At 60.9% G+C, this 23558-nt stretch overlaps 1 protein-coding gene across 4 annotated transcripts in view; it reads right to left on the bottom strand.

The window, feature by feature from the left end:
- Positions 1-23558, bottom strand: part of Pald1 (phosphatase domain containing paladin 1) — a 62320-nt gene that overhangs the window by 19357 nt on the left and 19405 nt on the right. For all 4 annotated transcript variants that reach the window (XM_026405827.2, XM_026405826.2, XM_077798367.1 and 1 more), the window contains exons 2-18: positions 16339-16552; positions 14119-14221; positions 12944-13123; positions 11864-12028; positions 10905-11065; positions 10721-10796; positions 9829-9980; positions 9394-9493; positions 9143-9241; positions 7416-7511; positions 7003-7131; positions 6323-6439; positions 6085-6240; positions 5629-5811; positions 4520-4660; positions 4261-4332; positions 1209-1349 (exon numbers count right to left, since the gene is read on the bottom strand). In XM_026405827.2, the coding sequence (XP_026261612.2) occupies positions 1209-1349; positions 4261-4332; positions 4520-4660; positions 5629-5811; positions 6085-6240; positions 6323-6439; positions 7003-7131; positions 7416-7511; positions 9143-9241; positions 9394-9493; positions 9829-9980; positions 10721-10796; positions 10905-11065; positions 11864-12028; positions 12944-13123; positions 14119-14221; positions 16339-16523 (2256 nt within the window). In that variant the 5' untranslated portion in view covers positions 16524-16552. The remainder of the gene's footprint in view (positions 1-1208; positions 1350-4260; positions 4333-4519; positions 4661-5628; positions 5812-6084; positions 6241-6322; positions 6440-7002; positions 7132-7415; positions 7512-9142; positions 9242-9393; positions 9494-9828; positions 9981-10720; positions 10797-10904; positions 11066-11863; positions 12029-12943; positions 13124-14118; positions 14222-16338; positions 16553-23558) is intronic.

Below are 23558 nucleotides of genomic sequence, written 5' to 3'. Positions count from 1 at the left end.
TCTGGAGAAAACACGTGTGTCTTACCAAAGTACACCAAGTCCATTCCAGAAGCTCCTTATCCACCTTCCCCTCCCCACACTGGCAGCCCCTGAAGTCTGCAGAACCCTCTCCCAGCTGACCTCTGATCTTATCTGACTCCCAATGCTGTGCCTGCCCCAGGACCCTGAGCGAAGTCTGGATCACTCTGCTCATCTGTCCTACCTGCAGGCTGAGGCCCGGGGCTGGCTTGAGGCTATGGCTGGAAGCTGTCCCTGAGAATCACAGACCAGCAGCACAGAACACGAGCTGGCACCAGGGGAGCTCTCACCCCACCTCTGGTGGCCCCTCCCACCCCAGCACCCCACTGTCTCAGCAGCCAACCAATTCCCAAGCCGGGGGAGCACAGAAGTGGGCAGGTCAGTGCACCCCCCTGAGGCCTGAGGCTGTGATGCCCAAGTGACCCCTGGTCCTGTGATGGCAGGTGGGTGAGCCAAGTGTGACCAAGCTGGGAGCATGGGGTCAAGAGGGCTGGACACAAGGGCACACTGAGATAGGATGAAAATCCATATTTTACATGAAATCCAAAACTGTTATAGAAATTTCATTTTTATAATTTAGTGAGTTGTTCAAAATTAACTTGAGGGGAGGGAAGGGACTGAAATGGAGTCAAATCAAATTCCATGCATGTGTGATTTTGTCAAAATGAACCCAACTACTCTGTGTAACTCTAATGCTCTAATGAAAAATTCATTTTTAACTGAGCAGACCAAAGAAAGAGGCCAATGGGGGCCAGGCCCAGTTCCAGGGCAGCACAGACCGTGTCCTGGGGGAACTGGTGGATAAATGCTGACCTGCTGGGCCTGACAACCACTCCCAGGCCCTCAGGACCCTGCCATCTACCCGCCTCTGACCCAGGCACACCGGGGTCCCCATCTCCACAGAATACAGAGTCAACGCCGGGCCCGGGTAGGGGCTCTGCCTGGCCTCATTCTCCATGGGCCCCGGGACGAAGCGGTCAGGTCCTTTTCGTATCACCCCTGCACACGCCCCAGGGACAGGATCAGCGGGGTTGGGGGTTTCCCTTTCAGGGATCACCTCTGCTTCTGGAAGATGGAAACGTGACCAAGAGCAGAGGGCGAGCCTGCGATACCGCCAGCCACCTCACACCCCATCAGCCACCATGGGGGCTGGGCACATCTGGAAGCACACCTGGGCAGGTGAGGCTCACCTGGCGGTAGGTGCAGATGATGATTTCCCGCAGGTGATAGTGCATGGGTGTCATGGTCTCGCTGACTGTGTCCAGCGCTGCATCCACCTCCTTCTTCATGTGGTGCCCATCAGGCAACAGCTGCACCACGTCCATCACCACCTGGGCCCGGGGAGGGGGAGGAGCACACGAGAGACAGTGGGGTGGGGGCCCCCAGGCTAGGCAGCTGGCTCAGCCCCCTCTGAAGGGCCACCCCAGCCTGAGGCCAGGCCCTGGCTGCAGAGCCCTGCTGGCCCTCTCTCAGGCAGGGACTGACAAGGTGGGGTCCTGTGCCTCTCAGGCCAGGCTCCCAAAGTGTTGTGTTTTGACCTTTGGTTTCTGCTTAGGGGCTGTGCCCAGGGCCTCGGACCTGCCGGTCAAGCGCTCCACCACTGGGCCGCAAGGCACGCAGTTCACGTTGCAATTTCTGCACAGTTCTTAACATGGGTACCGAGACTCTAAAAGGCCACGTACTGTGATCCTTTTTCGGCTATGCCAGTGGCTTTCCAGCTTACAGTCTAGAGACACTTTCTCTTCTGAGGTCAACACATGTTAAGCCCTCCCATGGGGAAGGGGCAGGTGGTGCGCCGCTGCGCCATCTCAGTCAGCTCACAATTCCGCATCGTGTATGTGACACGCACGCACGCACACTCCAGAACTCTAATCTATATAGGGGACAACTGTCTCACGCTGGGCTGGGAAGACAAGGACATGTGGGAAAAAGCAATGTGGGGGCCCTTCGGGTCCTTTTCCTGCCCCACAGGAAAGCACCAGAGAGTACCCCTTGACTCCCGGGAAAACTGAGGCTGTCACGGGGCAGGGCTCTTCTCCTCCCAACAAACCCCCTTCCAAATCTGCCCTCATCGCACCCCTCCAGCCTGCTCCTCCAGACCTCTAACACCTTTGCCTCTTCAGTCCCTGGCTGGTGTCCCTGCCTCAGCCCTGCCCTCCTGCTCCCTAGACCAAATATGACACTCTCACCTTTATATGAAAGTCACATGTCACCCAGGGTCTTGGTCTCCTTGGTCTCCTGGGGGCTCATGCCCTCAGCACACAAAGGCCCCACCCTGTCCCGCCCTGCCTAGCCCCTCCCTCCCGAGGCCCACTCCAGTGCTCACGTTCACGTCTTGGCCCCACAAAGCTGGGGCAGTCTGTAGCACCTGCTTGGTGCGCACCACCAGCAAGTGAGGGAGGGACATGCACAGCCCTATCCCAGGGCAGGGCCCCCTGCTCCCAAATGTCTCAGGAAGCTGGCCCAGGGCTGGGCAGTCTGCAGGACTCGCATGACAACTGGGCATTCAGCTGGTACATAAACCTCATCCACAGGGTCAAGTGGTTTCCAACAACAGCGCCAGGGCAGAAGGGCCAGTCCCTCAGCGAGACTCTATGTCTAGTTTTCCACATGCAAAAGAATAAAGCTGGGCCTACCTCATACCACATACGCCAATCACCTCAGTGGATCAAACTCCTAAGTGTGAGGGCTAAAACCATAAGTCTTAGCATAAAACGCACAGGAGCTTCATGACATTCGATTTGCTTTGATTTCTTGGATATAAAACCAAAAGCCAGCCCAACAAAAGCAAAAACAGACAAATTAGACTTCACTAAAATTAAGAACTTGTGGGGCTGGGATTGTGACTCAGAGGTAGGGTGCTTGCCTAGCATGTGTGAGGCACTGGGTTCGATCCTCAGCACCATATAAAACAAAATTTTTTTAAAAAAATTAAGAACCTATACATCAAGGGACACTACCAAGAGAGTAAACACAGATCTGATACGGGATCAATATGTAAAGAACTCTGAAAACTCAACAACAAGACAACCAATTCAAACACAAAGAAATGAACAGACACCTCTCCCAAGAAGACACACAAGTGGCCAATAAGCCCCAAAAAGCTGCCCAAGGTTAATCATTAGGATAGTGCAAATCAAAACCCCAAGAGAAGGCTGAGGCAGGAGGATCATGAGTTCAAAGCCAGCCTCAGCAACTTAGTGAGGCCCTTAGCAACTCACCAAGACCCTGTCTCTAAATAAAATACAAAAAAGAGCTAGGGAATAGCTCAGTGGTTTAGCACCTCTGGGTTCAATCCCCAGTGGAAGGAAGTAGTTGGGGGTGGTTAACAGAGGGCTAGGAGAGGGGGCGATTGGGGAGTCACAGTTTTATATGGCAAAGTCTCTGTTTTGCAACATGAAAGAGTTAGATGGACAGTGGTGATGGTTACACAACAATGTACGTATATTTAATGACATCGAACTGTATCCTTTAAAATAGTCAATTTTCTTTCTTTCTTTTTTTTTTTTTGTTACTAGGGGTTGAACCCAGGGATACTGAGTCACATCCCCACCCCCGATTTTATTTTTTATTTTTTTATTTTTTATTTTAAGACATGGGCTGGCTGAGTTGCTTGGGGCCTTGCTAAGTTGCTGAGGCTGGCTTTGAACCTGCATCCTCCTGCCTCACCTCCAGAGCCCCTGGGGTTACAGACATGTACCATCGCGCCTGACGTAAACGTTCTGTTATGTATATTTTACCACAATAAGAAAAGAATCAGAAAACCAGACAGAAAAAGAGAGAAAGGAGAGGCCCAGGGAGGAGGAGGAGCACGGCAGGTGAGGACCCTGCGGAGGCCCAGGTGTGGGCTGCAGCCAGGGGCGCAGGGCAAGCTGGCCAGGGAGCAGGAGCAGACAGGGACACTAGCCCCTCAGGGAGGCGCCACCTCCTGGTGGTATCTGGATGACTCGCTGCAGGGTGACCAGATGGCTGATGACTGAGCCTGAGTGTCGGGCTGTCCATTCAGCACCCGACCTGAAGCAGGGAAAGGACCAGGGCAGTGGGGCCCACGCTGGGTCCCAGGCGCCTGATGGCGGTCTTCAACGTCACCCAGACGAGGACATGTCCAGTGACCCGCCACAGGGCCCCAGAGCCGAAAAGAAGAGATGGCAATGGGGAGAGCTCTGAGGAACACCCCCAGACCCACCGCAGGGCTCCTCTCCCCTCCCCAGACGCCCCCGGGAGCCCGCGGGGCACACTCACCTGAAACTCTCCCTTGGTGAACTTGGCGTCTGGCACACTCACCAGCTCCTCCTCACCCACCTCTGGGCAGCCCTGAGGGAGCACAGCAGATGACCTGGGGCACCCCAGCCTCCCTCCCCCACGCCAAGGCCCTGCGGGGGTCTGCCAGGGCCCAGGCACTGCCTGCTCCCTGTGGCTTCCTGCCACGGGCAGTGTCCCCGGGACTCAAATGCCCACCACTGCCAGGCAGACCCGTCCTCACGCAAGAGGCCACACGTACTTGGATGCTCCAGAAGGCCAGCACGGCCACCACCATGGCCGTCGTGGTCCGGCCCTGGCCACTGAGGCAGCTGAACACGAAGCCGGAGCCTGGGTCCTTGGCAAGAGCAGCCCGCAAGGCCTCCAGCAGGCGGTCGAAGTCCTGGGTGGGAGGGCACAGCTGAGGGTGGGGCCTCCTGGCTGCTCCAACTCCCGGCATGGCACCCCCTCAGATGGCAACCCCAGGAAGGGCCCGGCCCACAACTTTGCACATGCGCACATGCGGCTCACTCGGCACCCGAGACGGCGTGTGTGTGAACCGCTGCACCCTGGTGCAGTCATACCGTCCCCACCCCAGGGACCGGATGTGTGAGCAGACACAGCACCCCGGGGGCTCCAGCTGCCCACCCCCACCCAGCAGGTCATGCCAACCCCGGGTCCTGCACCCCTGCCAACCCAACTGGACGAGGCCAGGTTCCCATGCAAGGGCAAGGTCCTGAGCTCAGACTGCTGCTGCCCTCAGCCACCAGGGGGCCACACACCACAGGCAGGAGCCCTCAGCAGGGACATGTGAGCCCGGGTAGCATCGAAGCGTGTCCAGAGGCGCACTGTGACCCCTTCACAACACACGTCAGGCACACACCACGAACACACCCACGTACCTTACATACAGGCTACACCTCCTAGGAACACACATCTGTCACGAAGCCACAGCGGCCACACAACACTGCTTCCGTCACACTAGCCCGGCATGATGTTCTCCTGCACGAACCCCACCTCTGCCTCCCAGATTCCACAGAACCTGCCAGGCACACGTAGGTACCCTCCACAGGGGCCCCATGCCCCATGCACACGCCCCATCAGACACCTGCACATCCTGTAACACGCAGTACACACGAGTACACACACTGCAACACGTGATCAATATGTATGTGTCCACACTCACACACACACACACACACACACACATAGAAAACGGTGTGAACGAGCCTCTTGGGCTAAATCTCAAGGCCTCAGGAGACAATGTGAGGCCCAGTGCTGACTGGGCTGGTCTCCCCTCCCTGAGCCCAGGAGTGGAGGTAGGGGTCACCCGGTGTGCCCCCAGCGGCCTTGGCCTGCCCGGCCCCTCACCTCCTCTCGGGGGGCACAGAAGTCGGGCACGGGGATGCGGTGGTAGGTGAGACCGGGGCAGGCTCCGTGGTGCTGGCTGAAGACCTCCCGCATGGTGAGGCACGTCTGGAACCGGGGGCTCGGTGGGCCCTTCGTGTCGGGGGACGTCGAACTCAGGTGGGCCTTCAGCTGGGTCTCCAGGGCCTGGCACAGACAGACAGAGGGAGAGGCTGCTGAGGCAGCCTGCAGCGACCTTGAAGGGCCACAGCCTGCTGCCACAGTGACCAGGCTGGCTGCCAGGGGCTTCCCTGCCCCCCAGGAGCCCTGGAGCAGGAGTCCTCCACCAGCAGCTCCTGAGACGCCCCCGAGGCCCCGTTTCTCCATCTGTAGCAGGAACAGGGGGCTCCTGAAGACCCTCCTCAGCCAGTTCCAGAAGGCTCCCAGGCAGGGGAGTCAGAGCAGGAGCAGGAAACTCACCTCCAGCTGGTCGGGGAGCAGCGCTGGCCCGGGCAACGGCAGGCTGTGGGTGTGGCCATCACACTGCAGCACGGCCTCCTGCCGCAGGTTGACCCAGACCACCTGCCGCAGCTTCCTCTTGGCATCAGTCAGGTAGGCCAGGATGCTGCCCAGGGCCTGGGGGCGGAGGCCATCAGTGAAAGGGCCCAGCCACACCCTGCCCGCCCCCCATGTGGGGCCCAGACCCCAGGAGCGTCACCTTGGCGCTGGGTTGGGCTGTGCCATAGATGGGCATGCGGGGCACTCGCCGGAAGTTGGCCACGTCCATCTCCCTGATGGTGCTGAGAGCATCCGGAGAGACCAGGTCATCGGCCTCCTGTGGGGAGGGCACCGAGTCTGGGACCTACCGCAGCCAACTGCAGCCACTGAGGGTCAGAACCCGCCTGTGGTCCAGAGGGGGGCTCCACCTCCCCCGCGGACAGAACCCCTCTGCACACCCAGAGCTCCCCCAGCGCCCCAGCGGGGACAGGAGCCAGGGCAGCCGCTCCCCAGAGGAGGAGGCTGAGCTCAGAGAGAGGAGCTGGGACCAAGGGACCGCGGCCCAGCACCCCGCCTCCCTCCAAAGTACACAGGACTGAGACTCAGGAAAGGGACCAGAACAGTGGCCTGAGGGGCTGCGGTCATGGCTCGGAGGTAGGGCGCTGGCCTGGCGTGTGGGAGGCCCTGGGTGAGACTCTCAGCACCACATATAAATTAATTAATTAAAGGTCCACTGACAACTGAAAAATAAAATAAATAAAAAGGAAGAGTGGCCCGACCCTGGGGCCCGAGGAGGCTCCTGCTCCCAAGAGGATCCTGCCACCCCATGGGCCACGCTTGCCCCAAGCCCGCAGGGCCCCCAGCCAGGCCCACTCCCACTCCCTTCCGCCAGCCACTCACCAGGGAGCCCTTGGCGATGAGGTCCCTGGGGGCCGCGGGCCCCGCGGGGCTCAGTGTCACAGGCAGGCGGTAGAGCTCAGGGTGGGCGCAGAGCCAGCGGCTGAAACTGAGGGCCAGGGCCAGGGGGTACTGCGGCCCGAGGCAGAGAGACGGGCACTCAGGCACAGCGCCGGCCAGCTCTCCTGCCCGCCCCAGAAGGCCAGCACGGGGACCAGAGTGCGGCGAAGGAGGCTGGATGGCGCTGACACCACGCAGAGGCCAGAGGGGTCAGGCCCAGGAACCACCCTCCCACAGGTCCCTCACTTCCGCCTTCCTGGGGACCAACACAGCACCCGCGCCCCCACCCAGCTCCGTGGGGTCCCTGACACCCGTCACTCTATGGGGGGGACATCTGGAGGAGCCCCCAGCCCCACCTGCTCGTGGAGATAGTAGTTAAACAGGACCAGGTAGAAGTATCGCTCCAGGCTCCGCAGCGCCCTCTGCCGGACATCATGCTGGCCACCGCTTCCCTAAAAAAGGGCCAGCAAGGGAGGGCAGGTGCTAAAAATGGGGTTTCTCAGGCGACCCACTCTCCATGCCTGGAAGGATAGGAGGAGTTCAGCCTGGGAAACCCCAGAAGAGGGTCTCCCTGCTTCATACCACAGTTCTGCCAGGCTGGAAGTTCTCCTGTATGTCTAACTCTACCTCATTTGCTATGGTTACCGGTGGGGCCAGGAGAGGGGCTGGCAACCACACCAGGCCCCGCAGCTCTGGTGCTGACCTGCTCTCGGCCTGGGGGGGCGTGGGGGCTACTGAGCTCTCCTCCGAGGCCACCCCCATCATGTCCATCCTGTTCCGCGTCCTCTGTGCTGCAGGATCAAGTGTTCAAACCCTTTCCGAACCAGGGACCCGAGCCGGGTGCAGTGTGACCCATAATCCCAGTGGCTCGGGAGGCTGAGGCAGGAGGATCGTGAGTTCAAAGCCAGCCTCAGCAAAAATGAGGTGCTAAGCAACTCAGTGAGACCCTGTCTCCAAATAAAACACAAAATAGGGCTGGGGAGGGGGCTCAGTGGTTAAGTGTCCCTGGGTTCAATCCCTGGTACCGAGAACAAACAAATAAATCTCAAGACAAAGACCAGGTAGCCACACGGGGACCAGCTAATGCTGTAAAGTTACAACAAGCAGAAGGTAAACTGTGTGTTAGGGCAACTCAGGCCAGAGAATCCAGACACCTGCTCCCAGAGCTGTGCTGAACGGTGGTGACCTCTTCCTAACTTCTCAATTCTGTCAGAGCGCCCAGGGCCCAGCATCTTCCAGAAGCTGCAGACAGGACCACATCCTGGTCTTGACAAAGAGACCCCAGGAGCTTCATTCCTGAGGGGCGCTGCCGTATCCTGGATCTCCAAAGCCCCCCACAGGCCCCTGTGCTATAGGCTCGGTCTCTTCCATGTTTAAGAAGTGGGCCGTAACCCCAGTGACTCAGGGGGCTGAGGCAGGAGGAGCGCAAGGTTGAGGCCAGCCTCAACCACAGTGAGACCCTGTCTCAAAATAAAAAATTAAAAAGGGCTGGGGCCATGGCTCAGTGGTAAGCTGCCCTGGGTTCCCTGCCCAGCACAGGGCGGGTGGTGAGGGGGTAGGGAGGGCTATTATGAGTGGGAGGTCTTTAGGTCACAAGGGTGGGACCATGGGACCCCCCCCAACTTTGCACCCTGGCCATGACATAAGCGGTTTTGCCCCCCCACACATTCCTCCTGACTCGCCACAGGTCCAAAAGGAACAGGGCCCCTCCATCATGGACTGAAACTTCCCAAATGATGATCCAAAGTAAACATTTTCTCTTTATAAGCTGATCATCTCAGGTATTTCATCATAGTAACACAAGGCCAATGCAGGAACTTGGGGGATCTGGGAAGTGTCCCAGCTCAAGCACCAGCCCCCGGCAGCTCCCTCCATCCTGTTTATCCTCGCAGCTCAGGGACCCGGTCAGGGAAAGTAAACTTCCCCTCTTCCTCAGCCTTCCTGCAGGCCAGCAGGAAACTCCTTTTCTTATGGGAGAAGCAGCCAGAGAGGTCGATCTCAAAGAAGCGGGTCACAGCGCTAACCAAACCTGGCTGCGGCCTCCCAGGAGGCAAAGGCCCTGAGCCGCCTCCCTGGGCCTCACCTGCGCCCTGCTCTGGGTGGCTCCCAGCTGCCGCTGGCCCTCCAGGACCTCCTCCTTCAGATCGTGCAGCTCGGCACAGGCGGCGATGGCCCTGTCTACCTGGAGTCAGGGATGGGCAGTGAGGAGGACGAGAGAGAGGACAGCGTCAACAGAAGACCGTGGGCAGGGAGAAGGCGTGAGGAGGGGAGGTCCCCTTGCCGGTGAGGGCAGGGACCGTGCCTGCTGCCCCGCCCTGCCCGCCCCTCACTCACCTCCTCTACCACCTTCCTCCCCCGGGGCGCGGTGCAGAGGAAGCTCTGGACCACCTGGAACTGCTCCATGGGCAGCGGCCTGGTCTGCGGAGGGACGGCCCTGACAAGGCGGGAGGTTAGCCACTACTCAGGGCTCCCTAAGGCTTCTGGGACAGCTGTGCTGCCCACTGTCTCCCCTCCCACTGCCACTGGGAAGCAGGGGACTGTAGGCTCCTCCTGGATCCCAAAGGGCATTTCTCCCACTAGGGAACTGAGCCCAGAGAGGTCAAGTTTCTCTCCCCAGGTCACGCAGCAAATCTGTGACCAGCCAGGAAAGGAGCCCCAGCTCTGCCTCTAGGTTCCTGGATGTGTCCCATCATCCTGGGCAGCCCTGCCCCCTCCTCTCCCCTGCTCATTCCCACAGCCCCTTGGGACTCTGGGTCCCAGGCCACTCACTCTGGCTGTGAGATCGTCCCACTGTGGTGAAACAGCACGAGGGTGCCCAGCACCATGCCCAGGTTGGTCCTGCCCACGCCTGACTGGCAGCTGAAGAGGAGGGCCGGGGGAGGCCCATGGGCGTCGCAGAGCCGCAATAGGCTGGGGGTCTCCTGGGAACAGACCGTGGACAATAGGCCACAGTATGACCTGGGGACCCTGAGGCTGGGCCGAGGCGAGGAAGGGCTCGTGCACCAGCCAGCCCTGCCCCGTCGTCTACAGCCAGCGGGGGACAGGGGGCCCGGCCTCCTGTGCAGATCCACAACCCGACCTGCCCACCTGTCCCAGGAGGCTGACCCCTTGGAGGGACTCTGGAGCAGGGCACAGGGGGCAGGTGCAGGGACTGGAAGCGAGAGCTACTCAGAGGGCATCGGGCCTGTGTGGCACCCGCTGTGCCCTGCAAGTTAAATAAGGCAGCATCTGAGGGCTGACCAGAGGCCACTGGAGCCCATGAAACCCCAGCTAAGAGGCGGTGCAGCGGAACGGCTGTGTCCCCCAAGGCCATGAGGGACCTGAGGGCTGGAGAGGCTGGGGGGGCTCTCCAAGGCCACGCGGCACGTCAGCAGCCGAGCCCCCTGGGTCCAGTCCTCCAGGGCCCCCGGGCTCTGTCATTAGAGTGTGTGCAGATACACACCCACACACAGGTGCACACAAGCAGAGACCTAGAGAGGGTACACACTCACCCAAAGGGACAGACACACACAGGGTGCTGCCCCGTGCAGCCCAACCCACTGGTCCCCCACACAGCTCAGGGCGAAGCCCCCAGGGAAAGCCAGAGACCCTGCGCCCTCAGACTCCAGCCCTCAAGGCCCCTGTCCCCACATGTCCCAGCACTGCCTCTGCCCCCGTTTACCCTGATGACACTGACGAAGGCGTCGAGCTGGGCTTCCAGGGGGGCACCTTGCTCAGGCAGGGGCAGGCGCTGGTACCTGCCAGGTGAGGAGGGCCTCATCAGGCAGGCCACCCACCCCCATCCCCATGCCCGACCTGCAGATGGCGAAACTGAGGCCACAGCTGGAGGACTGGTGCCCTGGTACCTGTAGGTGGGCTGCAGGAAGAGGGGCCGCTGGTACACCTCCTTGGTCACATGCACGTCATCCTCAGCCCGGACGGTCACGGCGTGGGGCTCCCCCTGCAGGTCCCCCGTGCTGTGGTACACGTGGTAAGTGTTCCCGCTCAGCCGGGCAAAGTCGTGGATCTAGAGGGCGGTGTGAGGTCACAGGGACAACCGGACCTTCAGCCCCTCCTGGATGTCCCAGCTGACCTCTAGAGTGACCAGCTGCACAGGCCTCTCTTCATCCAGGAGGGAACCCCATGGCCAAAGACGCCCTCTGTACCCTGCCTGGGCGCCTGAGGGATGGGGGCAGCCAGCTGTGCGTGGGCTCACCACTCGGGGATGCCCGCCCTGCCCCAGGGGCAGCAGGAACGCATCAAGCTGCCAGGACGGGTGAGGTTTGCTCAGCTGGGCGGGTGGCTAAGGCACGGGGAGGCAGGAGGCCGGGAGGGGAGGCAGGAGGCCATGTCACCAGTTGGGCCTCGCCTCCTGCCCTCTGGAGCCTAGGGGCACGTGACCCCACCTTCCCCCTACACTCTCCTGTGGTGGGCCCACTGCCTTAGAGCCCTGCCAAGTCTCTGTGCTGTGGAGGGCAGGAGGAAGACTTAGGTGTCTCGAGATGGGCCAACAGAGGCCCAGAGGGACAGCGCCCGCTGGGCCCCACAGCACAGGAGGAGACCGACTCTGCTCGTGGGCTCCCTAGTCCAGGGCTCTTTAGACCCCCAGACCCTTTTCTAAACAAGGACGTTGAACACAGGGGAGAGAAACAGGCTGCAAAGGGACAGCCACAGAGAGGCCCGAAGAGGAAGACCTATCTCTGGACACCTGGGCACCAGCCTTGCAGACAGTCTCCCCCCCAAGCAGAGCACAGAAGCAAGGCGTGGGGGCGGGGAGAGCCAGGCGGGCTGCCCCAGGAGAGTGCCCCCACCCCTCCCACCTCACCTCCTTCTGGATGGTCAGCTCCAGCCTCTCCGCCTGGCTCCCCGGACCCAGGCCCCGGAGGTTCTCGTGAAGGTTCTGCTTGTCGCGAGGTGTGTAGGACACAAGGTCCTCGCCAGCACGCAAGAACAGCACGGGCTCCTCGCGCACGCAGAAGATGACGCACTCCTGCCGCGAGACGGCCACCCGTCACCAGGCGGGGACCTCGCCCTGCGCAGCCTCTGCCCGGCCGCTCCTCTCTCCTCCAAGGCCCAGCACCCGCCCTGGACCCTGCCACCTGAATCCTCCCCGACAAACAGCTCAGTCCAGTCGCCTGCTCCACCACCCAGTCAGCAGGAGCCCCCCCAGGGCCAGCGTCCTTTATGGCTCTCGGGCTCTCCGGTGCGGAGGCCTGCTGTGTTGCAACATGGAGAGCCCACAGTTCCCGGACAGGACCCCAGATAAATCAGGGGCTCGATGACATCAGCTGAAGAAATGTCTGTCCCCACCCCTGTGCCATCAGCCATCGAGCACCCACAGGCAGAGAGGGTGGGACTTAAGTCAGGCTGGGAGGGGAGCCACAGGGAGCCCCACCTGGCCCCGGTTCCTAGGGGCCTCCCCACCAACAGGGAAGGAGGGAAGGAAACAGGCACTTGGGGTCTAGCTGCCTGGGTTTGGGTCTTGGGGCAAAGCTGTGTGACCCTGAGCAAGTCACTATTCTCTCTAGGCCTTAGTTTCCTCCTCTGCAAAATGGGCCTGGCAGCTCCTCCCTTAGGGTTGACGGCACGATTCATGTCAGCTGCCATCATCTGGCATCTCTTGTGTTATGAACAGGCCCATGTCACCCTGTCACCCCCTCCCTTCCTCCTAGGCTCTCGGAACGGCTCGGAGTTCCCACATCCACACAGGACACACGATGAACATCTGGCGGAATTCCCAGCCGTCAGGATCGCCCACCACAAGGACCACCATGGCAGTCAGTCGAGGCCTGATGCAGGCCCCGCCGCCCTCCCGGGCCTGTGGCCAGGCCCCTCCAGAGCCTGGAAGCCGCCCCTCCCTGGAGCCCTCCTAGGTCGGGGCTGGACTGGAAGCGGCCTACTTTACCTTGTGTCCGTCCTTCTGAAGTTTCTGGAGGACGCGCCTGAATCCTAGGAGGCTGGGCTGCCCCATGCCAAACACGGGGAACCCGCCGCGCCCTTGCCGGAAGTTGGGGGCCCCGCAGCTCTCCGAGGTGCCCAGCACGTCCACCTTCTCAGGAACATCCCGCACCAGGAAGTATCGGCCCTGGCAGGGGACAGCCACAGCAGAGTCACTCAGAGACCCGGGGAATCTTCCACAGGCAGGGCTCTGTCCTGGACTCCAGGGGACACGGAGCAGGGAAGTGGGGGAAGGGACACGCTCTGCCCTGCGTTCCCCTGTAGGCTCCCAAAAGACATGGGTGTTGGGCAGGTGTCCCAGGGCAGGGGGGAGGGAGAGACCACCCTCCTGGGCGCATCGGGAGGGCCCGGGGCCAGGCTTGGAGGAAAGACAGGGAGAGGGGCGGCTTACGGGGACTCCCCCAGAAGAGGGCAACGTCCCCGCCTCCCAGGGGCACACGTGGAGAAGGGACTCCAGGAGGAGGTCACATCTGTGGCACCTGATGAGCCAGAGCTCAGCCCCTGCCCGGCCCGGCCAGCTCTGGGGTCCCACGGGAATGGCCAGCAGAGGAGGGAGGAAACCCGGCCCAGCCCCCGGGCGAGGAGCAGGAGGAGCAGAAGGAGCCCTTCCCTGGGCAGAGGGAGCCCTGGACCTTCTCGTGCCTCCCGGGCCCCCAGCAGGCCCTGGCCGGGACAGATGGGAAGGGGAGCCGGCACCCCGGACTAGCCAGAACGGCCCGGAGCCTCTGTGGGCAAGCGCAGCCTGTCCCCATTCCCGTGGCTCAGCACCCGCTGCGTCCACCCCTTCCACCCAGCCAACGGGAGACCAAGACGTCCACCCGAGGCCTGGCTCTCTGGGCCCCTCTAGGAGGGAAAGAGCAAGTCAGACAAGTCCAGAACTTTGAAAAGAACAGAGGAGGCTCTCAGCCGGGGAGCCAGCGGCCACTAGGCCCATCTCCACTGCCCGGCACCTGAGGAGGGAGGAAGGGGCCTGGCAGGGAGCAAGTGGGAAACCACGGGGCGCAGAGGGAGGGCAAGCTGCTGGCCTCTGGGAAGGGGTGAGGCCCTGAGGGAGGCGGGGGGGGGGGGGGAGGGCAGAGGAAGATGGGGGAGGGAGCCCGAGGCGGGCAGGGCTGGCCTCACCTGCACCAGGTAGTGCTCCGGGGTGGCGTCCGAGAGGCGGCCCAGCGTGTAGTGGGCCTTGAGCAGCTCCTCGTGGATCTGGAACTCCTCCCTGCAGTTGTACCTGCCGGGGGTGGGGTGCAGCCAGGTCAGTCGTCTGTCCACTCCAGGGCCACAGGAGGCCACCCACCCTCAGCCCGCAGCTTCCCCTCTGGGGCACAGACTGCCCATCCTACCCCAGCGGCCACTGTCCCCTTCTTCTTCAGACACAGAGCCCAGAATTGTGGCGGGACTGGGCCGCCCCGCTGTGGACTAACGTCCAGCCCCCGTGCAGCTGGCTCTGGTCACGGGATCGGCCCTGGCCAGGGAGGAGTGGGCAAGTCCGGGGCCACCCCCAGAGGGAAGGCCTTCTGACCCAGAGGCAACAGCAGAAGCAGAACAGCATCTCGGGCCACAGGACAGAAGGCACAGCCCAGGACACTGGTGCAGACCGAGGGAACCTGACGGGCCGGGCAGCCACACCAGCCCAGGGGGCCCATCGAGACGCTTCTGTCTGACGCAGGCGTCACCCTGGGGGTCACCTCGGTACAGTGGCCTAACCCCCACAGGGGCTGGTCAGCATCACCCCAAGACCCGTGGCTCCTCCACACTCCCTGGAGGAACCTTCGGCAGACACAGAGGCACTCGAGGGCCCTCGGGTAAGGCCACCCAGCATCCAGGACTCAGAGCCACAGCACTGACGGTGACAGCACGCAGCACAGGCCTCCCAGAGTCTTGGCCTGGTACTGGGGCCCCCCTACCAGAGGCCGGCCTTCAGGAAAGGCTGGGCAGGACAGAGCAGGGCAGGCAGCGGGCAGCACAGACAGGTGGTCTGGAGACCAGCCCCTGCTGCTCTGCCTTGGAGCCACCTGGCCGGGCAGGCAGGCCACCTCGAGAGCCCGCAGCCACGTCCATATGGGCTTTTGGCTCTGCTCCGGGAGGCTCCCATCGGGTTCTGCAGAGCTCCTCTCCAGAGGACCGACAGTGAGCACGTGGACTCTGGGCACATGGCCTCGGGGACAAGCGCTCAAGCTGCCATTGAAGTGACGAGGAGGAACAGTGTCCAGTAACAATCATGAAGAGGTGACGGGCAGAGTCAGCCTGCAGGGTGAGGGTGCCGGTCCTCCACCGCATGACCCCCGAGGGTCCTTCGGCCTCCAGCACTCCGCTGGCCAAGGAGGGCAGCGCTCAGAGGGCCCCAGGCCACACACGGTGCCTTGAGCTGGGTCTTTACAGCTGGCCAGCAGCCGTTCAGGGCCCAGCACTTGGTAAAATATTTGATATCATCTCAGATTACACTGATAAGAAAACTGAGGCCCAGAGAGGGCGAGAGGCTTGCCCTAGGTCACAGAGCACAGGATTTCACTAAGTTGCTGAGGCTCCTGCCTCAGCCTCCTGAGCCACTGATTATAGGCGTGGTCCGCCACACTTGGCCCCAAACACATTTGTCAGAACAGAGACTCCCAGGCCCAGCGGCAGAGGAGCAGGGTGGACAGGCATGGCGAGCGCACCTGACCTCTTGTCCAAGCTGCCCTTGGGGACAGCACGGGTGCCCAGCACAGCCCTTGCACAGGCCTTTCTGTTTCTTTTCTTTAATATACTTTACCTTTTAGTTGGACACAGTATCTTTGGCCTCCCATATGTTAGGGGGCGCTCTACCGCTGAGCCACAGCCCCAGCCCTTTTCCTTTCTTATTTCGAGACGGGGTCTCCCTGAGTTGCTGAGGCTGGCCTCGACCCCGCCTCCATGGCCAGAGCTGCTGGGAACACAGGCCCGCACCGCCACCCGCCGCCACCCAAGGCCCCGAGATGACCCATCCTTTACCGCACTTTGGAGCCATAATTACCGACTTTGAAAGAAAACATCTATATTCCATGTATCTAAATATATATACACTTCCTTTGAAAATGTTTAGTCAAAAGTTATTTTCAAAGGGATGTCCCCTCCCGCCCCTCCCCTTTCTCCACACTCTGACGCGGAGGAAGTGGTAACAGGGGCTCAGGGAGTCACAGCAGAAACCCAGCTCTGCTGCCTGCTGGCTGGGCGTCTCCAGAAAGACCGCTTACCCTCTCTGGGCTCAGTGTGTTCGCGTATGAAACCGAAAGCCCTCTGTTGGCACGAGGTGCGCGCCACCGGCTGCACCTCCAGGGGTTCCCGGGGGCGGGTCCTCCAGGATCGTGGCCACGCCCACCCGCTACTCACGTGATCACGACCGGGGCCACCTTGTTGGGGATGATGGACTTGGCCTTGCTGTTGTGCACGCTCATGGTCTGGAAGGAGTGGACGCTGAGTGAGGGCCGCCCGTCCACCGCGCCGCCACCCTGGAAGCCTTCGAAGGGGGCACCTGCCGGGACCGTCTGCTGGGCTGTGCTGGCCGTCGTACCCATAGTCCGCGGGCAGCCTCAGGACCCCAGACCTGCGGGCGAGAGGGTGTGCGGGGTGGGAGGGGCCTGAGGACTGGCAGGAGGGGACCGGGCCACCCGTGCCCTGCCACCTCCAGGGAGCAGGAGCGCAGACCAATGGGGCTGGATTCACAGGCTCACTGACCCCAGCCCTCAGCGGGCCTGCTGGTGCCTCAGGGGAGTTACCCACAGGGACAGGAGGACCGTGACCTTGGGGTTCACACTCCCCTGGCAAAAATAAGACAATTGGGAGGGATTATCTGGGGGTCAGCGGCTGAGTGGAAAGAACCAGGGCAGAGGTGTGAGGAGGGGTGCCACTGGAAATGAAGGGTCTGGGGGACAGGGCGCAGGAGGACAGTCTCCTTAGGGGGTGGGGACGCAGCAGGAATCCACAGGTCCTCCTTGCACAGAGACAGAGGCCATGTCACCCCCTCTGTATCATTCCTCCAAGCGAGTGCAGGGAGACACCCAGACACACCTGCTTTAGTCCTTGACTCCATTTCTTTTTAAGATTGCATTTCATCTTCGCAGCCGGAGGGATGGAACCCGGGCCTGGCTGGCACACACTAGGTGGGTGCCCTACCACTGACCCACACATCCCCAACCCCTGTTATATTTTATTTTGAGACAGGCTCTTGCTAAGCTGCTGAGGCTGACCTCAAACTTGAGATCCTCCTGCCTCAGCCTCCTGAATGGGATCCCAGGCGTGCGCCACAGCCCAGCTCTCTACACCGTGAACGTCATAAAGGGAGGCCAGCGTCACCCAGACCAGCAGAGCTCAGCAGGTCAAGGCTCCAAGGAGCATAGCCCCGAGGTCGCAGCAGCACCCAGGTCAACACGGCCATAGCAGAAGCCAAGGCCAGCACGCATGGGGCGCTCTGTCCACAGGAGAGACCTGGGCCTGAGTGTCCCAGGGGCCACTGGGCACTGTCTGAGAACAAAATGCTGGAAAGGCCTGCCGCCCTTAACTCCTGGGTGCTTGGTGCTCCCCGAGGAGGCACTTCCTTCCCCCTTGTGCTCCTGTCTTCTCCTCTGGTCACGGGGCAGGGCTGGCATCTAGAGCAAGAGGACAGGGACAGCCTTCTGGAGCCGGGGAAAGGGCTCAGCAGACTGAAAGCCAGGCCCTGGGAAGGAGGTGCTGGGAACCTCACAGAGGGCAGGAGACATGGACGTTCCAGGAGCTCAGCAGCCGGGCACCAGGGAGCACTCACGTCCAGGAGGAGGGGCAGCCCCTAAGCCCCTGCACCCGGGGACAGCCCCACTCTGCAGCCTTACAGACACGCCAGCTGCTTGCAGTGGGGCCCAAGGCCCGCGTCACCAGGGGGGCTCTGCACCCCAGCAGCACCTCCAGTCACCAAGGGTGGGTCACAGACCCACACAAGGCCAGCCACGGCAGAGCTCCTGCCGACCCCCGCCCCAGAGCCTCCCCTGACCCTGGGGTCTCCAGACAGGACACTGACCACCAGGCTCACGGGCCCTCCCGGAGCCTGAGCCAGGCCAGCTCCTCTCCCTGAAGCCCTCCCCGTCTCCCCTCACCCCTGAAGCCCCGGGACAGCTCTGTGGAGAGCGCACCCCGGTCCCCAGGAGCCGTACCCCCTTCACCCCCAGTTCTCCCCCCGCCTTTATTTTCCCTCAAAGATGGTAAGAATGAGCCCCCGAGTCCCCACACCAAAACACACGGTCAGAGAGGAGGAGGGGCTCGGGCGGACCCCAGCTGGCTGTCGGCAGAGCGGACGTTTCCTCTAGCGGCTCTCACGGAACCTCCCAGACCCCTCCCAGCGTCCCGGGCCAAGGGGCCATGCATGGGAACGGGCTCAAACAGGGGAGGGGGCACAGGGAGAGGGCCTGCAGGAGCACAGCTGGCCACAGCTGTCACCACTCCCACAGGGCGTGGACACCTCCACTCCCCGCTGGCCACATGGCCTCCCTTGCCCCCAGGCTCACAGGCAGTGACAGGCCCCGGCTGTGCCTGGAGGGGCAGCCAGGAGACAACACAGATGTGCCCAGCTGTGCTGCAGGGGGCGAGGCAGCCCGTGTCCCCTGAAAACTGACCCACCTCCAAAATGTCGGGAGGAGGGCACCACCCCGGGGCATCTCTGCCAGCCAGAGTGAGCCTCGCCAGCAGAGCCCTGCCTGCCGGTCACATGCTGCGGGGACTGGGCAACCTCTTCCCTCTCTCTGGGCCTCAGTGTACTAGCCACGAGTGGACAGGGAGGGACGGGGTGGTCTGAAGGCCTCTTCTAGCTGTAGGTGCGTTTGGTTCCTGAGACTGATGGTCCTAGTGGCCGTACCACTGCTGTCCACTGCCAGGGACAGTGGTCAGTAAGCTCAGGGGTGTGGGTGGGCACCCTAGTGCCCAATCCCTTGAGGGGATACTGGGGTGGCTGGAATGAGGAGAGATGTCAGAGGAGGGGCCACAGCCTGCACAGTTTGGACAGTATTGTCTGCCAGTCAACTCGTATCACTATAACAAACTACCTGAAATAATCAACTTAAAAAGAGAAAAGGTGTATTTGGGTTCCCAGATTTGAAGTTTCAGCCCATGGTGGGTTGGTCCCACTCTTTTGAGGACTGTGGTGAGGCAGGATGTCACGGCAGGAGCCCGCAGTGAAAGAGTGCCAACAGGAGGGTCTCTTGACTGCCAGGCTTTTGTCATGGACTATCCCATCTAATCCTGACTGTGTGAATACCAAGTTCACACAAAACACCATTTAAAGATGGACAAGACTTGAAAACTCATCTGGATGCCAAACAGGCACATGAAAGGCCACTGAGCACCAGGAGCAGGGGTCCCCTAGAATCCCAGCAATCAGGAGGACCATGAGTCCAAAGCCAGCCTCAGCCACTGAGCCAGGCCCTAAGCAACTCAGCGAGACCCTGTCTCTAGACAAAATATAAAAAAGAGCTGGGGAGGGGGCTCCGTGGTCGAGTGCCCTGGGTTTAAACCCCAGCACCAGAAAATACGGTAGAAGAAAAGGTCGAATAACGTGTTCTTAAAATCAACTCCGCCCACTCCTGTCTGCCCTTTCAGTGTGGCTATTTAAAATGGCCCACGCGGCCCACGCTCCCTTTCTACTGGACAGTGCTTGAGTCTCCGTGGCCGGAGGGCAGCCCGGGGCAGCTGCTGCGTGGGAGAACCTGATCACAGCCTGTTAGAGGCGGGAGTTTCACTCCCATTTTACAGAAGGAAAGGCAGGCACTCTCCTCCTTCCAGACTGCGAAGAAGAGTTGAAAAAGTAAAAACAGGATGGAGAGTGTCTGCAGTGATTGCTGAGTGTTCAGCAGGGGCTGCGGCTGTGGGGTGGCCCTGGGGGTGGCCCTGGGTTCCTGTCTGTCTCGAGGGGCTCGTGGAGCCGGAGAGAAGCCAGAGAGCCGACCTCGACCATCAGGGCTCACTCAGGTGATCACTGCTCGTTCAAAATCCTTCAAAATAAAAATATTGGAGTCAAAAGTTTTTTCAGAACTAAAATTCTAAAAACCGATTTGGTTAAGCTGCCATTTAAGACCAGGCTTCCACGGATCCCTCCTGGCTCTGCCTGGCGGCCTGAGAGGCGTCACGTTGGAGGAGGAAGCTGCGGGCCCCCAGGAGGCGCCCGGGAGCCCGGAGCCTGACCTCTGGTTGGTGATGTCCACGCTGCGGCCACCTGGGCTTAAGAACCAAGGGCCTCGATAAACACCCGGCTCCCGGCTTCTCCTGGAGGAGCCCAGGAGGGGCAGCCCCGGGGCCGGGGCCTCCAGGGACCCACTTGGCAACCCTGGGCCCTCCCTGGCCCGAGTCCCGAGGGCAACGCGCCCTGGTCCTGGGGTGGACCTTGCTCCCCGCCAGGTGCCCTGGCGCCCGCAGCGCTTCTTCATTTCCCTGAGGCCTCTGAGCCCCCAGCCTCTGGCCACTCTCCTGGGAGCGGGCCTGGCCTTCCCCAGACCCGGGCCACACTTTCTTGGCATGCTGTGACCAAAGAGAAGAGGTGACCTGCCTCCCTGTCCCAGCACTGCCCCTGAGTGGGCTCCTCCTCCCTGGGCCCTTCTCCGCAGGCTCAGCCCAGCCTGCCCCAAGGCAGGACGTCCCGTTGGGGAAGGTCCCTGTGAGACGCTGCAGGCCCTGGTCCGGCCCAGCTTCCCAGCCGGGACCATCCTCGATGCCTTCATCCCCCAGAGGAGGGAGAGAGACTGAGCACACGGCCACCTTCCCCACTCCCTGCAGACACGTGGGGCCACGTGGTGAATCCTAGTAACAGGACATACGAGCAGTGTCACATGCCAAACTCCAATCCTTCCTCATGAGATCTTTCCTCCCTTCTTCCATCCTGTTGCCTGGAACCCAGATGTGATGATGGAAGGTTTGCAGCCATCTTGAACCATAAGCCCATGAATCCACGCCCCAGGAATGGTGGAGACCAAGTTCCCCAAGGAAACCGTGGAGCAGAGCCATCGCACCAGGCCTGCAAAGCTCTGGGCTCGGACAGGACAGAGAAATAAACTTCCATCTTGTGTAAACTATTGCTACTTGGCTTTTCCTATTACTTGCAGCCAAATCTAATCCTGACTAATGCACCCTGTTATTTTTAGGTTTGACCCTCAATGACCACATGCCGCACGGCCACAGGACAGGGCTTACTCCTTTCCCCTCATGCAGAACATCGAGTTTCCCTGCCAGTGGACAGGCCGTGCTGAGGGCTGCGGGCCACACGCGGGCGGAGAGTCCCCAGGATCCAGGAAGTCAACTGTGAGGAGGCCACAGAGCAGAGAAGAGCACCATTCACTTCTAGGTGTGGCACAGGGGCTCTACCCAGGATGCCCCAGAGATCTAGAAAGTTCCACGGAGCAGAACATTTGCTCCACGCTAGACACAGACATGGCCCCGACCACTCCACAAGGCAGAGAAAGGCCCCCAGGGTCTCCCCACCTAGGTCAGAGCCTGTCCTCCCTGCAGGGACCCTCCGAAGCCAAGGGAGGCCCTGGGGAGTATGCAGGTGCCACCTGGTGGGACTCGCCCAGGATGGAGCAGGCGAGGTGGGACCCCCAGGGAGCAGGCGAGGTGGGACCCCCCGGGGAGCACGCAGGTGCCACCTGGTGGGACTCGCCCAGGACGGACCCCCGGGGAGCATGCAGCCAGTTCTGGGGAAGGGGCCCTCTCCTGAGCTTCGGTCCCCAGGCAGGCAGCTGGGACCTGGGGACCCATTCCCGGGGAAGGTGCTGGAGAGCGTCCCACCAACTCTCTCCCGGCAGCCACCAGGTCTGGGTCCTCGGGGCCGACGGGAACTTACCCTGGAACCCACTGAGGACCTGCAGCCTGTGTTCAGTAAGTGCCCACCTCGCTCCCCCACTCCAGAGGCTGCCACTCCAAGTGTCCTTACTGAACTAATCTCAGTCACCTGTCTCCAGAACAACCCTGAGAAGGCAGGAGACCAGCTGTTTCCCCATTTAGCAGGTGGGAAAACCGAGGCTCGGAGAGTTCACGCCCGGGGCTCTCCCACTGCATCAGCCCTCAGCCCCACCTCTCCCTGGGAGCCTCCCCAGCTTGACAGACAGACACCGTGAGGCCTAGAACAGGGGCTGGCAGAAGGCGGACAGCCCCCCACACGCCCCTGACGTCCAGATGAACAGGGTGGGTAACAATGGAGCTAAAAATAGGCCTATCTCTGGGACAGTGGGGAGGGCTGAGTGGCCAGCTGCAGGAAACATCTGCCTCAGCTCCAGAGCACACTAGAGGAAGTCACCCTGCGGCAGGGGTCCTCACTGCCCCGGGTCTCTCCCCCCACCCCCAGTGCAGGTTCCTGACACCCTTGGGCGTCTTGGAGCCACCGGAGACAACTGCTGAGACACTCCTCTGTCCTGTTCCTCCCATTCTACAGAGGAGGAGAACGAGGTCCAGAAGTCAACCCACAGTCACAACGGAGGGGTCAGGGCCAGGCGTCCCCTACCTGCAGGGACCTCATGGTCCCCTGCACTTCAATAGGTGCGGCCTCCAGGGTCCAGGAAGACCCCGCAGGACCAGGCTCTCCTGCTCCAAGGAGAAGCTCACCAAGCAGAGGACACAGGTTCAGCACGAAGGGCTACAGCTTCCTCCACACAGGGCGGCCCCGTTCTGAGCCTGTGGGTCCCCTATTCCCACCCCGTACAAAACCCTAGCACAGAGTTGGAGTGAACCTCTTACTGCTCCTGGCAACATCAACAGACCTTTGCAAATAATTAAAAATAATGCTGGGCTCAGGGATGCACACCTGGAATCCCAACAACCCTGGAGGCTGAGGCAGGAGGATCACAAACTGTAGGCCAGCCTCAACAACTTGGTGAGACTCTGTCTCAAAAAAATAAAAAGGGCTGGGGATGTAGCTCAGTGGTAGAATATTCCGGGGCTCAATCCCCAGTAGCAGAAGTAAAAATAAAAAATGTTTTCTTTTTTTTTTTTTTTTTTTTTTTTTTTTTTTTATTTATTTTTCAGTATTTGGCGGACACAGCATCTTTGTCTGTATGTGGTGCTGAGGATCGAACCCGGGCCGCACGCATGCCAGGCGAGCGCGCTACCACTTGAGCCACATCCCCTCCGACCCAAAAAAAAAATGTTTTCGAATAATAAAGCAGAAGTGTATCTGGGCCACAAGTGGAAGTGTCTGTGTAAGGCAGCCCTTTGCCTTGAAGATCTCTGGAATGTCCACAAACAACAAGCTGGGCAGCCTCTCCGCGGGGCCAGCCTGGCCAGTCTTCTTCCAGAATGGAACAGATGCGCGGTTACTTTTGCTGCCAGGTGGCAGATGAACCACATCTTCCCGCCTGGCCCTTCCTCCTTGCCCCTCCTCTCCACCCAGCCCACTCCCAGCCTCCCCTCCTGGCTCCGGCCATGGGTGTCCCCAAGGCTCTCCAGGTTAAGGCTGAAGCTGGTCTTCAATGGCATCCTGTAGCCGGGCCAGCGCTTGGCACAATGTAGCCACTTGAATTAAAAAAACCTGGAAGCCGTTTCTGTTGTTCCCTCTTTGGCACTGGGGACTGCCCCAAAGGCACGCTCCCCGGAGCTACCTTCCA

The sequence above is a fragment of the Urocitellus parryii genome, chromosome 5 (genome assembly GCF_045843805.1).
Source record: "Urocitellus parryii isolate mUroPar1 chromosome 5, mUroPar1.hap1, whole genome shotgun sequence".
NCBI classification, from domain to species: Eukaryota; Metazoa; Chordata; class Mammalia; order Rodentia; family Sciuridae; genus Urocitellus; species Urocitellus parryii.
The sequence above is the reverse complement of the archived record's forward strand: the minus strand, read 5'-3'. Positions and strand labels throughout refer to the sequence as shown.